An 18,283-nucleotide genomic window follows, 5' to 3' on the forward strand; every position below is an offset into this window, starting at 1 on the left:
CAGCTCACCTATACCCAATGCACCGGTGTCTGCCAGCGTGGTCCAAACCTGCTGCTCCAACGGAAGACCCTGCCACACATGACCCCTATCAGCGGCCTCACAGAAGGACACGGGACATCCCCAGGTCCCTTCCTTAAGCTGCCAATTGGCCTCAGCAGTTACATGACTGGTCTCAGCAAAAGAGACACAAGTTGTCACAGTCAGCAAGGACTTCCGTAAAAGACGACTGATGAGCAACAAGATCGAACCGTGCTGAGAGGACACTGGAGCACAAAGGAGAGGAGTGTATGTATGTATGTATATATATATATATATATATATATATATATATATATATATATATATATATATATATTTTTTTTTTTTTAAAGGGACAGAATAGAGCAAAATTCAATCAGTAGTAATGATACCCACCACACCAATGCTACCAGGTCCCTCTGGTCAGGGCTCATTCACATCTGCGCCTGGCACTCCGTTCTGCAGGTTTCCGTTTCCTGCACAAAACAGGGCAGGAGATGGAAACCTGCAGGCATCTTTCAAGCCCATTCATTTGAATGGGTTTGAAAAGTGTCCGGCCGTGAGCGCCGGTGAGTGTTTTATGCTCTCCACAGCGAAAGAGTTATTTTTTTTTTAAAACCGGACACAGAGTCGGACATGCAGTACTCTGTGTCCGGTTTAAAAAAAAAAAAAAAAAAAAAAAAACAGTTTCGCTGTGGAGAGCTCAAAACGCTCACTGGTGATCACGGCCGGACTCCGCATGATAGGTTTCCGTCTTCTGCAGCATCACACAGTAAATACCCGCACTGTGTTTTGAGAAGAACCAGGAAGTAGAGATTAGAGATAAGCGAATAGTAACTAGAAACTCTAGTTTCAAATACCTCGCTCCATAGTAAAGAATGGAAGCTGCCGGCGCTTAACCCCTTGGTGTTTGGCTGCTTCCTTTGACTCCTATGGGAGCGAGGTATTCGAAACTAGAGTTTTGAATATTATTCGCTCATCTCTAGTAGAGATCAGTGAAAAATGGCAAAATAGGAGCAGCAGACCCTTTTTTTTGTGTGTGTCATATTGAACTATTTACTCTGGATTATTAAACCCCATTTTACCATTTAAGGAAATCAATTTTAACCACTGAATGTTGTTTCAGCCACATATGTCCTATAAATATTAGAAGTAAGAGTTTGCAGTTGGAACACTTCACCGACGGCCGTAACTTTGGACTAAACAGCTACTCACAACCGGGACCTGTTCATGTAAATAAAGAGGGGAAACCATCACAACGTATATATAAAAGCCACTCTTTGGAAAGTTAAGATTTGCCTTCATCCATTCACTATTGAATGAGTATCCTATACAACCTTCATTGACTCTTCTTCTGTAAAGAGTACAATCGTGGGGCAAGAGTGCAATATTAGTTGAATCTAGAAAAAGTCTCACTCAATATATCTTATTAACATTTTCACATAAATATTGCTAAGAAACTCAACTAATAAGAATTTTTATACATAAAACCTTAAACTACTTACATTTCTCCTCTACCTTTGCTGACTTTTTTTTTTTCTTTTGTTTTTGTGGGGTTTTTTTTTTTTTTTTTTGCTTTTTTAGACAAAAGGCAGAGATGCAGTTTGGCTCTTGACTATATGGCTTACATAAGGTTTCCTCATTACAGTCATTCTGTTATAGTGACCTGTATCCTGGCAGAGAAAGCAGAGTCTGGGATATAATCTCATTAGGAATACAGACAAGATATAGAATCAGCAGAACATTTATCCAAGCTTCAGATTCTAATTCAAAATGTTCCGCCAAACAAACCAGATCTTCACGCATCCAACAGAAGGTTATCATACAGCTCGCTCGCTTTCAGCTTGAAGGGACCGTTCCAAGTGACGGCATAAACATGTCAAACACTTAGAGTAGAGTTTCACGTGAAGGGTGCCCGCTTTTCACACATGTTGACAAGAAGCTTACGACATGCAATCGAAAGGTGCAATAAACTTGTGCATTTCAGCAGAACGTTTAAGAGTCTGAAAATGCATCAAGGACCCTTTAAGCGCAGCTGAAGGCGTTTTTCCCTTGCCACGCATAGCTTTGCAGGTGGCCGATAGAAGAACAAGGAAAAAAACACTCCCTGAAATTGAAGTAAGGGCTCATGTCCGAGATGACACCTGAGATGGACCACCTGAAATATAAAAATAGATCCCCGCTTTCACTTTGTACAACTGAGCTATGCTAGATTAGCGCTCCGGCGCACTCCATTGAGCCATTCTTTGAGCCCTACTGTACAAATTTGGTGCTGCACAGCTTTTACAAATTTGACAAGAAACTGCTTTAAAGGTATCCATAAATCTTAAATTATGAAGAAATTGGGAAGGGGGGGTGTAAAGGTGGATATTTACAGAAAATACAATTCTGGAACAAAGTGTTATGATCGGAAGCATCTAGTACAAAAGAGTAAGCAAAATAGCCAAGGAACAAAATCTGTTAACAGTATCCTAAAAAGTTTTACATAACTCTTAACATTTTGGAAGCATTGAAAGCCTATTACAAGCAAAAACAAAAAAAGGAGGGAGAACAAAAATAGAAAGCAGCCTTTCATCCAGAAATCAAGAGCTCGAGCGTTGTATGGACTCACGCCAGTCGAGATGCTATTGTACCTAGCTGGCATGTTATGCAGGACTTCAACAGTAACACAGCAGTTGCACGATCAGCAGCAAATAATTCTTTGCAAGTTTACATTTCATTCTTTTTTAACTGGCCAGAACCAAACGTATCCAGAGGAAATAAATACAACCCCCCCCCAATGCCATCCTCCACAGAACTCCAATACTGCGATGATCAACACAGCCGGGTCTCATTCATTTACAGAACCTCTGGTCCTTCTATTCCAATAATCCCTTGTGTGTTTGGCTGTAACCTGGTTGAAGTGGCAAACTCAAGCTCAACTAGACGGCTAAAAGGGAGTCCCGTTTGCCTTTTCAATGTAAGTCGCACAGAAAATTGTGCTCAGTGCATCTTCATGGACTCTTATACATGACTTGTTCCTTTTGTAGAAGGAGTTTAATCCAGCATTAAGAAGTCTGTCAATGTAGATACCTAGCAGTGTTCCAAATACTCAATGACTCTGGAGATTGACTTCTGCCCTGTTGTTCCCACTGCACACTGAAAAACAAAAACAACATTTCTTACACTTACGGTGAACAATGACTTACAAAACCATATCAAGTCCCTTAAGGATCAGTAAACTTCATGCACGTGGTTCTGTGCCCACAGCGATAAAATCAAATGATCTGTACAGTACCTCAGAGGTCTCTCCCCACCTTCATACAAACCTACATGGTAGTAGTAAAAGTCCGTAGATACCGTGTATGCCATTGTAAGCAGACATTTGTGGATAGGTACAAACATGACCAATTGCCATTTGCAGAATCACCACTTCAAGGCCCCCACACACAAAGTCAATGATTCTTTGAGCATTAACCTTTCCTTGCCATGGATACATGTTATACATCCCAGTAGGATGGCACTTAAGAAGCTAAGTACATCCTATCCTACTAACATTATTATTAAGTTTAGATGTTTGTTCCTCAATCACGCAAAAACAGCTGAACAGATTTGGATGAAATTTGGCGCATAGATTGTAACTTCGATTAAGACATAGGCTACTTTTTATCCCGGTAAATGACATGGCTTCACGACTGTTATGAATTTATGTTCACATATTATATTACACTGCTCCTGTAGCAACCTTATCCCAGGGCTAAGGTCCAGGTCCCAGGGCTGTTATCTCTGCCATGTAAACACAGGCTAGCCCTCAGTGGTTTGTGTACACATATTTGCATATTATCTGATCTGCTCCAGGCACTGCTGACACACCGACATGGGCAAACACCTTTAATGGAAAATTGGCAGTTTGTCAATTTTAAACATGCCTGGAAAAAAAAGAGAATCTAATTTGTCGCAAACAACGACAGCTATAAAGGAAGCCAGAAGTCACAGACTTCTCCTCAAGCGGAGCTGACAGGGATCATCGATGCCAACGACATGCTCATTATATGGCGTCCCAGCGAGCTGCTGAGATGCTGGAATAATCCTGGGCACAGCGCAAGGAACAAGTCAGCTTAGTTGTTGAAATGCCGGAGCAGGTGGATCATCAACACCAACAATACGGTCATTATATGGCGTCCCAGCGAGCTGCTGAAATGCCTGAACAATCACAGGCACGGAGCGTGGAACAAGTTCAACTGCAGGACAGCTTAAGAGCTGCCAAAATGCCAGAGCAGGCAAACCATCGACGGCAGCAATTTGCTGAATATAGGCACAACTTCAACAACCCACAGACAAAGTCGCGAGCAGTGGCTAGTATACAATACATTCTTGCTACTAATTCTAATCTCAAGACTTAGATCTTATAAACCAACAGATCTCTCTCTTACACTGGGGCAGATTTAAGATATTTCGACTTAAGACAGTCTCCAGATCCGGATTGATAAATATAGCATATTATTAGACTGTCTAGTCTAACACTACAACATCTTATAAGTTGGCTTTGAAGAAACAGTAGCCAACACCTGTGAAGAGTTAACATGGACTTTGCTGTGATTGTCACGTATAGGTGTGACAGTATTCCTTAATAGAGATGAGCGAGTACTGTTCGGATCAGCTGATTCGAACAGCACGCACGCATTGAAATGAATGGAAGCACCTGGTACTTCCGCTTTGACGCCGGCCGCTTAACCCCCCGCGTGCCGGCTACGTCCATTCATTTCAATGCGTGTGTGCTGTTCGGATCGGCTGATCCGAACAGTACTCGCTCATCTCTATTCCTTAATACCCCACTGACCATACAACACTGTGACCAATTGCAGTACCAAAAGAGTTACACAAAATACACAAGTTTGCAGCAGAATCCACCCAGAATGAGATGCAAGTCATCCGAGTGAATTATGTGATGAACTCACCTCTATACGGGCTTCTGATCCATTCTGTCCGACACAAATGATTTTAGAGCAGCTCCTATCCTGCTCTTTGTTATCAGAACAGAATACAATGGAAGCCCCTACAGAGAAGAGTGCATCACAGAACGCACTTGGTTGTCAGTGTGGGGCCTACAAAGCATGCAGTTCTTCAGTTACAGTGGTGCCACAGGCTCTCTATAATTCCCAGGAAATCATCAGGTTGATCTATTTAATGGTGAAGTCTTACTTACCGTAAGATTCATGAAACTGAGAAACTTCTTCAGCATTTCAGTCATTATTGAGAAGTCTCCATCAGGTAAATGATCGCGTACAGTAGTCACGTTGATCTGAAAGACGCCAATCATGTTACAAAGACCATGTTTTATTTGTGAAGGTTAAGTAAGAACTTCATGACCTTTTGCCCCCCCCCCCCCCCCCCCCTGTGACGTTCTTCTAAGGGCTGAGCACACAAAAACAGAGCAAACTAATATTTCAAGAAGCTAATGTCCATCAAGAAACACCACACAATTCTACAAGTATATACACCCTTACCGGACTCTCCTGACAGAGGCAGCCCAGTAGCAGAGCTGTATAAGAGGCGACAATGCAATCTTCCATGTGCTTGCCTGCATGCTGGAGGGCTGCAAATAATATATATATATTAATAATTAATAAAGCTTCTAAGCAATAAGAGGAAACATTCACTGTTACATTCACATACAACCCAAGATAAATCTAAAAGGTCAAAGACAAGTCGTCCCCACTCAACAACGTGATGAATAGAATAATACATTTCTTTTCTTTCTATCGGTTCGGTTTCTTTCAAGAGGGGCATTCTATCATACTGAGGAATAAATTGGCAATAGGGTGGTCTTAGCTACAAAGTCAATTGGGCATGAACTTTACCTGCAATGTCAATGTCTGACGAGAGAGGAATGTGTTTCGGGTACTGAATGTAGGGAATTAAGAGAGATTAAATGGACTGCATAGCCAGAAGTTGAGGTACATGTCTAGGGTACCAGCACGCCAGCCACTTGGCCCAGGTCTTTATATTGAGCAGGAGACTGCACTAGGCTCGGTTCTCCCTGGGGGTTTTGTTTCTCTTATTCAATGTACTCCTACTTTTGGCTGCAAGAAATAACAACAAAATACTTGAACCTGCAAAACCAGCCTAAGACTCCATGTTATGGAAACGCAGCTTTTTTTGTTGCAGATTTTGCTGCGGTTTTTAGAGCCAAAGCCAAGAATGGCTACAAAAGGAATGGGAAATATACAGGAAGTTCTTATACTTCTACCTTCTGCTCAATCCAATCCTGGCTCCAAAATCAGCTGCAAAATCTGACACAATCAGCTTTTGCAAAAGATTTTCTAATACAGTTCTGAAGTCTGGACAAGAATAGATCAAGGAGGGTGAGAACAACAACAGCCAAAACGACTATGCTTAGTCAATTTGCTTCTGATTTTGGTTTCAGAACAGAACTAAAAAGTTGATGCAGAACTTGAGGTGTGTAATTGCACCTCAAGTGTATCCTCAGTTGTCAGTTGTCTAGGAGCAGATACAATGGTGTAGTATTGAACGTTGTCTGTAGTTGCTATAACTGCTTGTGAGATGGCATGGCTCAAACCCAACTAAGTCTGGCCTAGCAGCAGGGGTGCCCCATAAGTTTACTGATAAAATTACCTTTATTAAGGTCAAGTTCTTCATCTTCCTCTTCCTTCTTTGGAGGATCCTCTGCGTTTGGGCTCTTTTCCGTTGAGACCCACTGGATCTCTCCTCCGGTTTCCTGCCACTCGCCGCTCTTGTCATGCTGCGCTGTAGGGACTTCTTTGATAAGCTCATCTGTTTGACTTTCCGCTAGCTGGGCAGCTCTCTCACGCTCGAGGAAAAGCTGAAGGAGGGAAAACAATTTAATTTCTTGGTCTTGGACAACGGCAATACATTACAAAAAAAAAAAAAAAATTAACAGCACTATTTGATGTGCATGTAAGAGACATGACTGTACATCGACTTCACTTTATCAGGGTATCATTTCTCTGAATTTACTGAATATCGGCTTTCCCGTTCTGTGCCCCCGGTGAAGACCCATCGGTGCAGGTACTGTAGCTCTTCACCGTCAGAAGGGCGTTTCTGACAGTCAGGCACAGCAGAGGCTATTGCACTGTACTGTGAGAGGGGGCGCTGCTTACCGCCCAGCCATGACACTCAGCTCTCACAGTACAGCGCTATAGACACTGCTGTGAGGAAGGGCGTTCCTGACTGACTGTCAGAAACGCCCTTTTGACGGTAAAGAGCTACTGTGGAGAGTCTGTGTGCTACAGTCCATCACACATGATCCCATGTACATTGTTAGGTCTGAGTGAGATCTCATGACTTAGCAGAAGAGAAGAATTCAGAGGAGACATGATTAACTACTACTAGGCTGAAGTACATAGACTTGGGGATTAGATACATAAGGAATGAAAAGAATTCATGGGAGTTGTTATGTAACACCATCAGATCCTTGTTTGAGATGTGGGACACTAGGAGGTACCCTGGGATATAGTCACTGCTTTTCCCAGCTAGAGCTTTCTGGCCAGATAACAAATTGGATATACGTGCTAGGTACAGATAAGCGAGTACTATTCGAAACTCCAGTTTCGAATAGCACGCACCCATAGGAATGAATGGACGTAGCTGGCACGCAGGGGGTTAATCGGCCGGCCGCTATGGGTGTGTGCTATTTGAAACGACCGTTTCGAATAGTACTTGCTCATCTCTAGTGTTAGGTAAATCAATCCCAGAATGTGTTCTAGTTCTGTTAGGTCCTGTTTACCCCTTTGAAATAACTAAGCACGGAGCCCCCTAGTGTTAAAATGTGGCTAGACAGAGAACATGAGCAGCACTTACCTGTACCAACGCATGCACTGCACCGATATATCTACTTTCGATAATGATCTCTTCGCCTTCCCCACTAAAGGAATCGTACGATTGTAACGTCTGCATGTTTACAAGGCAGTGCCGGTTTCTAGCACTGTACTCAACTAAATTGATCAACAAACCCAAACCCTAAAAAAAAAAAATGGCAAAGGTCAGTACGAAGATCCTGAGAGAATACTAGATTTTTCTTGTTTGTTTTTGCTTGAGTTTTAGATGGTACATTTCTAACGTTGGGTTAAGCAGCATCTCATGGAATACAGGTTTTTGCTTTGCAGTGGCATACAGGCTATTTTTAAATTCAATGGACGGATTTATGAAAGAGAAAAAAAAAAAAAAAAAACTGTGCGGCTTTCATTTTTCGAAAGGAAAATAAGAAATGCAAGCACGTTGTACAGAATGTAGAGGACCTTGTACTACACAGCAAGCCTGCCAGTACAGCACTAACTAATGAGTGACCGTTCAGACAATGGGACAGAGCCAAGTCTATATTGATATTGCGGCATCACTACAGAAGGAAGTAGTCAAAATATTTCATTTTAAGGGTTAGATTTTTTTTGTTTATTTTTGAATGTAGATTGTGAGCCCCATATAGGGCTCCCAATGTACATTTTTTCCTATCAGTATGTCTTTGGAGTAGGGAAGAAATTCATGCAAACATGGGGAGAACATACAAACTCCTTGCAGAGGTTGCTCCTGGCAGGATTGGAACCCAGGACTCCAGTGCTGCAGTGCTAACCACTGAGCCACCGTGTTGCCCCTATAAGTGTTAAAATATTCAGAATCGGTGTTTGCAGAAATCCTGATATCTGGGCCAACGTCCTAAACCTACCTAATGTACTATCATTCTGTGCACAAAGTTACACTAGATATCAAGATTTGCAGTTTAACCCCTTCCCGCCGATGGCACTTTTTGATTTCCTGACCAAGCTAGATTTTTCAAAACTGACATGTCACTCTATGTGGCAATAACTTTGGAACGCTTTAACTTACCAAAGTGATTTTAAGATTGTTTTTTCATAACACATTATACTTCATGTTAGTAGTAAATTTTGGTAGATATGTTTTGTGTTTAGTTATGAAAAAATAGGAAATTTGGTGTAAATTTTTAAAAATATGCATTTTATAAAGTTTGAAATGATGTACATTACATACAGATAGTCAGACCGTCAAAATTATATCATAAATCTCATGTCCCAGATCTCTGCTTTAATGTCGGAATCAAACTTAAGGCGCCCTTTTATTTTTTATGGACACTATAAAGGTTTACAAGTGAAACAACAATATTCAAAATTTTCAAGAAATTTCCAAAACCTTTTTTTTTTTTTTTTTAAAAGGGACTAGTCCAATTATGAAGAGGTTTTGAAAGACCCTTGTATTAAAGCCCCCCATAAATCACCCCATTTTCAAAACGGCCCCCCTTAAATCAGCCAAAACAACATATATCTAGTATTTCAACCCTATAAGTGCTTAACAGGAATAAATAGAAAATTTAGGTGAAATTTTCAAATTTGATTTTATTTTACTAATGTTTTGGATTCGCCCTAGAATTTGCACATTCACAAGGGGTTAAAGGAGAAAACGCATCCCACAATTTGTTATGCAAGTTCTCCCGACTACCATAGTACTCCACTTGTGAGTGTAAACTAATATATGGACGCACAGCGAGACTCAGAAGGGAAGGCGCGCCAAAGAGCTTTTAGAGGGCAGATCTGGCTGTGATCAGTTTCAGGAACCATGTCGCATTTACAAAGCCCTTGAGGTGTCAAAACAGTGGAAACCTCTAGAAAGTGACCCTGTTTTGAAAACCGCACCCCTCAAAGAATTTATCAAGTGTTGTAGTGAGCATTAGTAACCCCGAAGTGAATGTGTAAGCTGTGCGGAGTAAATTGGGCACACCAAATCCCATTCTATTTTCCCACTAGCTCCTATGACGCGAACGGGGAAGAGGGGCATTCTGGGGGATCAGCGCTGGTGTCTTCTCTCTCATAAGCTCTAAATATGGGGTGTCCCTGAAAACGCTCGCACAGATTATACATTTCCTTCTAGTCGCAGCCACTTATGTCCTAATGATTAGGCGACTTTTGGGGGTTTTAGTCGTCACATTGTACAAGCTAGATTTTTATTTTTATCTTCTGGCAATGTGGCCATATGAGGGCTTGGTGTTTGCGGTATTAGATGTGCTTTTCAATGCCACCATTTTGGGGCCTGTAACTTATTGACTACATTTTATTAACTCTTTCTGGGTGGGATGTAAAAGGAAACATAGCATTTTTTTTTCCCCGTGCAGCGTACAGCATAAGTAACATGCTACCTTTATTCTGCGGGTCGGTACGGTTACGGCGATACCTCATTGATATTATTTTTTAATGCGCTGCTATTTGTGCAGAATAAAATTAAATTTAGGGGGAAAAAAAAAATCTATTTTTGCATCGCCAGCTTCTGAAAGGCATAACATTTTTATTTTTCGGTAGACAGAGCTGGGCTTATTTTTTGCGGGATGACCTCTGCTTTTTATTGGTACCATTTTGGTTTTCATATGACCATTTGATTACTTTTTATTGAACATTTTGTAAGGGAAAGGTTTGTGCGGTTTTCTACGTTATTTTTTTTTTTTTTTTATGATGTTCGATGTTCGGGTAAAATAATGTTTTAATTTTATTGTTCAGGTTATTCCAGACGCAGTACTACCAAATATGTCATTTTTTTCCTATTTTTCTTTATTTTACCTAATAAAACATTTTATATGGGGAAAATGGGATTTTGGGGACTTTATTTATTTCTAATTTATTTTAAACTTAAACATTTTTGTTTTTACTTTTTTTATAACTTTTTTTTTCTGTCCCCATGGGGGATTGAAGCCGTGATCTGCTGATCACTGCTTAACTACATGTACGCTGCAATACACATGTGGGGCTGCCCACTACCAACACTGACACCCCTGGCACTATTATATACCGAAACCCCTGAGATGTCGGTGGTCATGTTTAACCGCTGACATCTCAGGGGTTAACATCCGCGATTGGACCCAGTTCCGACCGCGGGTGTTACAGAGCATTGTCAGCCGTAACATACGGGTGACACTCGAAGGGCATGGTGCACACACAGGTTCTGTGTGCGCACCATGCAGTCGCCGTAGACTATGCCGGTCTGCGGGAAGTCCTACCCAGCAGCGCCGTACTATTACGGCGGATGTCGGGAAGGGGTTAAAGGAAGTGTGTGTTGCCGGGAAATGACCTATTGTTTAATTTAGATTTTTAATGCTGAACAAATTAAATTTTTTTTTGTTGTTGTGAGGTTTTTTATTTTTCCAAATGATTATCATCCAGAAAATCTTGCAGTTACAACAGGACATTGGTAAAACGGTCTGGAGCAAACCCTATCCACTCATATGGGAGAGTTTCCTAGTCATGCTGCTCAGTGACCTAGGCGGAGGTCATTGTATAGGGAGGAGAGTAGATAAGCTGTGAACTTCTTCTTGCAAACTTCTTGTGATAGGTGTGGATTCCATCTCTTATCTTCTTAGGCTGGTCTTACACGGCCGTAATGTAAGTTCGCAAATGATCCGCAATTGAGGGTTTTCAATTGCAGACACATTATATTCAATGCAGCCTCTTACACCACCGGATATTTTATCCGTGGTGTGGCTGGGCCGCAACCCGCAATTTATAGAGCATGTCCGTAATGGCTGTGAATTGCGACACTGCATGGACTTGCCCATAGAACTCTATGGGCGAGTGCGGCAGTTTACGGGTGTCTGCGGTGTCTATGTTGCTGATGCAACTAGTGTTGCTGATCAGCAATTTGAGGACTGTAAAATCATTACGGCCGTGTAAGACCAGCCTTATACATGATGGCTGTGATTGTCAGTGAGCTGTTCAGCGAGGTGCTACTAAGAGATCTCCTACACAAAATGGTAGGTCTCGACAAATTTTACGGCCTAGTGGACAAAGTCAGAACTACAAGTTTTTCTTTTTTTTTAATGTAGTAATGTAGGTAAGAAAACCTATAAGGCTGGCCTAACACGAACGCAAGTTAAATCCGCAAATGGTCCGCAATTGTGGGATTTCAATTGTGGACACATTGTATTCAGTGCGGCCTCTTACACCACCGGATATTTTACCCGTGGTGTGTCGTGCCTTGACCGGGGTCCAACTGAATACTGCAGGACCGCAAAGTCACGGACATCACTACACGGCACTTTGCGGATGGACGCGGACATCTGCTGAGAATGAAATTTAGTGTTGCTGAACAGCAAATTGCAGAACGCAAAAACCACTACGGTCGTGCAAAAACAGCCAAAGAACATTTACTGGTGACATTACCTTTAAGGCATCATGCAGATACCGGTGAAAAGCAACGGTCAAATGGATGATTTTATAACACTGATTTTCAATGGTTAAAAAATGGAGCATGTATTATTTTTGTCTGTATTCACAGATCGATCAATTGACTTAATGAGCAAGCCATCATATTTTTTTTTTTTTTTAACCATGATCGTATACACTTGGAAGAGTTCAATTTTCTTGGAAAATTCAAAAGTACATTAACATTTATTTACAGAAAAGCCTTACCAAAACTCTAATATCAAATCTCTGTTCTTGAGGTAGGTATTTTGGAACTTGAAGAACGCAGTTCATTGCAGTGCTGATCAGATTGTCCTGCTCACCAGTCTTGGTACTGCCCCATTCTGCACAACACAAATGATATTAATGCTACAACTGCTGGCACATATTTATCCTCATAACACACCACACTTCTAATAAGTTCAGGCAATTTCAATAGGGCCACACTGTCACTATCAAATGGGACCTGCAAAACACCAAACATGTCTGCACAGTGATTGTTTGGCTCGCCATCACGGTAAATAATCCGACACACTGAATACAATGAAGTCCGTACCGTTGTCATTTGTTAAATTGAGCAGCACGCCAATGATGGCTCTCATACAGTCCTCCACAGCTTTGCCCACGTGGCTGCCCGCACTGTGGTGTATAAGTGGCTTATTGTAAGGAATGCAGATGCTTTCTTCGGCTCGATTGTATTTCTGAATGAACTCCTCACAGTGTCGAAGAGCTCTGTTTAAAACAAAAAACTCATTATAAAAACTTGATACCTACATAGGTCTAGATTTCCTAAACCATAAATTGTGACAGGTTTGCTTACTTTGCTGAAGACACAATGAGCTGGGAATCTTTGTATGCAATTAAATAGCTCTGGTTTTCTGGATTGTGCACAGTGACCTGAAAACAACAGAATACACACTATTACATTGGCAACTTATCACTTGTCCATAAGATAGATAGAACCTGAGCAAACCTCAGAAACCTGAGGAATGGTGCAGTGGACTGTTGGGGACAGCAGACCAGGGCACTTCGCCATCTCTGTAAGGCACCTGGCACTTTGACTGTGGACATAAAACCCATGCTCAAAGAAGTCCGTGATGGTGCCAAAAGTAAGGCACTCCGAAATCTAACATTTTATATACAAACAGGTCAAGAAGGTAAATATTTGTTTTTTATTTTCTTCAAATAATGTTTATACAGTACATTCGTAACCCTGCTGATGTGCCAGATTACTGGAAATTCCCAGATATTAAACATTACACACGTATGCTGACAAGCAGACCTATGCCTTCTGGTACATGGCGGGTAATAAAACCAACCTTTTAATAGGGAAAGCGGCTGTAATGTCTTTTGCGCCATGGTGGGTGACCGATTACAAAGACTTTCCAGACTAATGCGCGCAATATTAATGGGACATGAATGTTTTTTCACACTCAAAGTTGTTTCATTGTGCTATCATAAAACTTTGGAAGATCATGTAGCATCTTGGAAACATGTAAAACTGTACTAAGATAAGGGTTAGTTCACACGCAAATCCGCGTGTGCATACTCCGTCGCGGCTTTCCCCTCCGGATTAGGCCCAAATGAATGGACCCAGTCCGGAGCGTGCTGCCGCTGATTCAGGCGCGGAATCCACCTGAAGAAAGGGCAGCTAGCGGTCTCCATAGACCACCTTTGTGAGGGGGCGGATTATGATGCGGATTCCGCGCCATAATCCGCCCCCTCTGTGCCCGTGTGAACTAGCCCTAAGAAGAAGGAGATATGCTGTAGAAACAATTGATACTAAAATCGGCAAAGTTATCTTTCACACATTAAGTCGGGAAAATTAAAAATAAAAAGTTACTCACACTCTCCAAAACTCGCAAGCATCTTTCAGCTCCCCACAAAAAGGCAACTAATTTTTCTTCAACTTCATCGTTGTCAAGATGATTCACACATTCTTTAACTGCAGAAAAGGAAAAATGTCATGTTCAAGTCTGCTATATATCGGGTCATCTGTTTTTCATAGAGATGGGCCACAAGATGCCATGAATGGGGAGGTCTCGGCAGCGGTCACAAAGGATTTCTGCTAGTTCTTTTGTCAAGATGAATAAACAGCTGCAAAATAATCTCCATTTTCAACAAAGGTTTTTGGAACTAATTTTTTTTTTTAATTTAACAGGACTTTTAAGCTACATTTGAACTTGTTTTATCAAATGGTGCTGTTTTTATCAGCCTCCCATTGACTTCAATGAGATTTTCAATGATTTTTTATGACTCAAGACTGGGCAGGAGGCTTCTTTATAAACTCTGAGCTGACTCCCAGTGAAAATCCCCGAAAGCTATGTTATCACTGCTTAACTACATGTACGCTGCTGTGTGTACATGGGCCAGCCCCGGGGCGGTACATGGCCCGGACTGCAGTAACCTTTGTTTCTCAATAGCTGTGTGGAATACACACTTAATATATGCAATAATTTCTGAAGCATTGTATTTCCTGCTGCTTTGCTTTACATACCTTTATCTACAATGTGGTCCAGTCCTCCTAAAAGTCTAAGTTCCTCTTTAAACCAATCTCCTGCACGTTTGGAAGTCAAGGATAATAAAGTCTCCATAGCTAAATGACCAGTCTGGAAAGCAATAATAAATATTATATGCAGTACACCTCAGCACAACAACTGACAATGAAACTGCTGGTGGAGAGAAAAAAAAAAATTAAAATTAAAAACAACAAAATCTAACCAGTAGAGGAAACAGAAGATTTTGATCATGTATAGTGCCAAGCTTTATATAAATGTACATAGGAAACGCTCAAAACTTTCTATCCTGTTAGTAACTGAGCAATAGATTTTCTACATTACTCACAATGGACTAAGCCGGATCTCCTGCACTGTGTGAAACAATTCCCAAGCACTTCACTCTTTAGATATAGTGGACATTAGTGACCATGACATTTATAGAGGACATTCATGTCCTCCAAGACAGGGCAGATTCTACATATCTACAAAGCTGTCAGTGCTCTGAATTCAGAACTTTCAGTTTTGTCTGTAGGTCCCAGTATATCCGGAACTGGGGAACCTACAGAAAAAAACTTGATTGTGTATCTGTATTGCACAGCTTAGTAGAGTCAGCAGAATTTATTGCACTGCAAAAGTAGCGCTAAGTATGATGTAAGTGATCAATAGATCACACGTTCATAACCCAAGGGGAAGGGGACCTGAGAAATATTCTTAAAACACAAGTCACACAGTTTTACATTCCCCAAAATTGCACCAATAAAAACACAAGGTTATTCCTGCAGAAAACTGACATCCCGTATGTGACCACGGCAGCAAAATACTGGAAGGGGAGACCAGGACACTAACACGTGGGTATTCAGTTCTCCTCTCAGATCATACATGTAGCGGCAGCACAGAAAGAACTTACTGTTATATTTTCCAAGTCTAGATGTTTGTTGTGGACAGTTTCGCAGAGCTTCCTTATTTTCTCTTTTATTTTGTTCATATCTTTCTCATTCATATGTCTGGAGGTGGTATCTTGCTCCATTTCTAGAAGTCTGATCATAAGGTCTAGACTAGCTCGGTCAAGGTCCATGTTCAAGCGGTCTCTGCTCAGTATGTACATGAGTGCCGCAGTACAAAGTGCTAGATTCTACCAAGAGAGAAGAGGGCAGATTATCCCTACTGACAGTAATGCATTAACATGTACACTTAAAAACTGGACAAAATACAATATTCAGGCTATATGCACAAAGTATGTTTTTCACTGGAATCAACGTGATCACATGACACTTCAGTAGTGTGTTCAGCTTACAGACAAACAGACATGGCGTTCACATAAGATGAAGATATACCGGGTGATGCTGACTGTCATCCAGTGTTTTAAAGACCATGGCTACCATCCCATGTGCTCGCAGGTGCATTCGGAAACTTGGCATTGCACACTTCGTTGCCAAGCTGATAACACTGTGGAAAAGAACAGAGGTATTTTGAATGAAACCACATCCTGAGCCACTAATAAGATGGAAAGTATATGCATTAAATCTCAACCTAAAGCTGTAATAACAGTGTACACCCTGAAAAGCAGAAGAAAAGTTACAACCTTTAACCACAGAATCTTTCCAAAGCTTTCCATCACATCCCACCTATTTGACTCTCTCTACAAGGAGAAAACTGGGGTGTTTTAATACTGCAGGTTTGTAATGAAAGTCATTTCTAACAAACGGCCACACAGAGATTTTACACTCCAAAAGTGAGTGCACTCCCGTACCATAAAATTTTGATTGGTTTGTTCCCTTTACCATTCCAAAATCATGGAATCAAATTGACAGTTAAAGGGATCCTATCATTAAAAGTCTTTTTTTTTTGTCCCTAACACGTAGGAATAGCCTTAAGAAAGGCTATTCTTCTCCTACCTTTAGATGTCTTCTCTGCGCCGCCGTTCGGTATATAATCCGGTTTTTCTCGGTATGCAAATGAGTTCTGTCGCAGCACTGGAGGTGTCCCCAATGCTGCGAGAGAACTCTCCAGCACCGCCTCCATCTTCTTCAGGAACGGGTCTTCTTCCGGCGGTAGCTTTAAACTTCTAGGCCTCGTGCAGCCGACTGTGCATGCCTGCCTGCCACAAGAAAATGTCCGCTTTCAATACTGTGCAAGCTGCCATTTTCTTGTGGCCAGCGGGCATGCGCAGTTGGCTTTGCCCTAGGCCTAGAAGTTTGAAGCCACCGCCGGAAGAAGACCTGTTCCTGAAGAAGATGGAGGCGGTGCTTGAGCGTTATCTCGCAGCATTGGGGAGGACCCCAGTGCTGTTTGAGCGCTGGGGACCACCCCCAGTGCTGTGAGAAAACTCATTTGCATACCGACAAAAACCGGGATTTCTACCGAACAGCGGTGCGGAGAAGACATCTAAAGGTAGGAGAAGAATAGCCTTTCTTAAGGCTATTCCTACGTGTTAGGGACATAAAAAAAGACTTTTAATGATAGGATTTTCCTATAGTACGCGCTGGCTCACCTAAGGCATCTTGTGTTTATGGGCTGATTACTCTTCAAACCACTCAGCAGGTACTCGATATCATCCGTGAACTCCTGGTTTTCACCAAACTCCACCACGTCATTGAAGTGCTTCACATGTTGAACAACTGTGTATAGCTGAAAAGCAACAAAGATATTTGTCACGTACTACATCAGAGTGTTGAAACATTCAAGCCATAATGGGAGATGCACGAGCCAGGCCAATGTCTGCAACCAGGCAAGTACCGGGCGCACAGTGCATGGAAGAAAGGGGTTAAGGGGGGGGGGGGGGGGCGCATTAAAAATAATAATAAATAAAAATAAATATATTGTTGGATGTGCTACACAAGGGAGACCATCTGAAAGATCACACTGAACTACAATGGTAACACTGACCGGCCGTAAATGTGTTGCTTTGTGAAAGTTTGACACAAGCAATTGACACCAGCTTTGATGCACATGGATTCTCATAAATTCTATTACTTATAATAAAATGTGCATGACTTGCATTAAGAGCATGGTATGTATACACTATCTAATAAAGACAAAGCAATACTTGAGTGTTTTTTCATCAAGCTATATTCATTAAGTGTAGAATACAGGGGGTCGTAGTAGACAGGAAAGAGAAATACATAAAAAACAAAAACAAACAAACCAGCATATACCTCTTTGTGCTCCTTCCTGCATTTCAGCGCAGTGACCATGTCTTGATACGGCTGTGTTGGGATTGTCACAGTTTTGATAACTTTGGGAGGAGGAGCAGGTGCTTTAAAAACACCGTCATCTTTTGGCGCTGAAGTCTCAGATGGCTTTGTCTGCAAATAGAAGAAATAATTAGGTAACAAAGAGGACAAAGGCAGTACTGACAAATCGCCAATAGTGGAAGCCAGACCGAAAGTCACCCGGCACGTCATCAACAACATACAGGAAAGAGAGGATGGGTGGAGGTCAAGGTGCGGAGTACCCAATCACCAAGACAAAGGGGCAGAAGTCCTAGCACTATGCCTGTTTCCGAGCATCTAGTGTGCAGGGTATAGGTACACATTAATCTTTTGAGGGTTCTGTCCCATGTGAAGTTTCTGA

At 41.6% G+C, this 18,283-nt stretch overlaps 1 protein-coding gene across 3 annotated transcripts in view; it reads right to left on the reverse strand.

Moving 5' to 3' along the window:
• Positions 1 to 380: 380 nt before the first annotated feature.
• WAPL (WAPL cohesin release factor) overlaps positions 381 to 18,283 on the reverse strand; it is a 50,168-nt gene continuing 32,265 nt past the window's right edge. For 2 of the 3 annotated variants that reach the window (XR_012711771.1, XR_012711772.1), the window contains 15 exons: positions 17,866 to 18,015; positions 17,202 to 17,338; positions 16,045 to 16,156; positions 15,618 to 15,842; positions 14,710 to 14,821; positions 14,060 to 14,157; positions 13,033 to 13,109; positions 12,769 to 12,944; positions 12,441 to 12,556; positions 7,840 to 7,998; positions 6,634 to 6,841; positions 5,505 to 5,593; positions 5,204 to 5,299; positions 790 to 3,156; positions 381 to 447 (listed from right to left, as the gene is read on the reverse strand). Coding sequence is in view for 1 of the 3 variants with exons in the window: in XM_075258435.1 (XP_075114536.1) it covers positions 3,091 to 3,156; positions 5,204 to 5,299; positions 5,505 to 5,593; positions 6,634 to 6,841; positions 7,840 to 7,998; positions 12,441 to 12,556; positions 12,769 to 12,944; positions 13,033 to 13,109; positions 14,060 to 14,157; positions 14,710 to 14,821; positions 15,618 to 15,842; positions 16,045 to 16,156; positions 17,202 to 17,338; positions 17,866 to 18,015 (1,821 nt within the window). In the remaining 2 variants the exon portion in view is untranslated. Of the gene's footprint in view, positions 448 to 757; positions 3,157 to 5,203; positions 5,300 to 5,504; positions 5,594 to 6,633; positions 6,842 to 7,839; positions 7,999 to 12,440; positions 12,557 to 12,768; positions 12,945 to 13,032; positions 13,110 to 14,059; positions 14,158 to 14,709; positions 14,822 to 15,617; positions 15,843 to 16,044; positions 16,157 to 17,201; positions 17,339 to 17,865; positions 18,016 to 18,283 lie in introns of those variants that run through there. The other variant, XM_075258435.1, reaches the window with a different exon arrangement.

This window comes from Leptodactylus fuscus, chromosome 10 (genome assembly GCF_031893055.1).
Source record: "Leptodactylus fuscus isolate aLepFus1 chromosome 10, aLepFus1.hap2, whole genome shotgun sequence".
NCBI lineage: Eukaryota > Metazoa > Chordata > Amphibia > Anura > Leptodactylidae > Leptodactylus > Leptodactylus fuscus.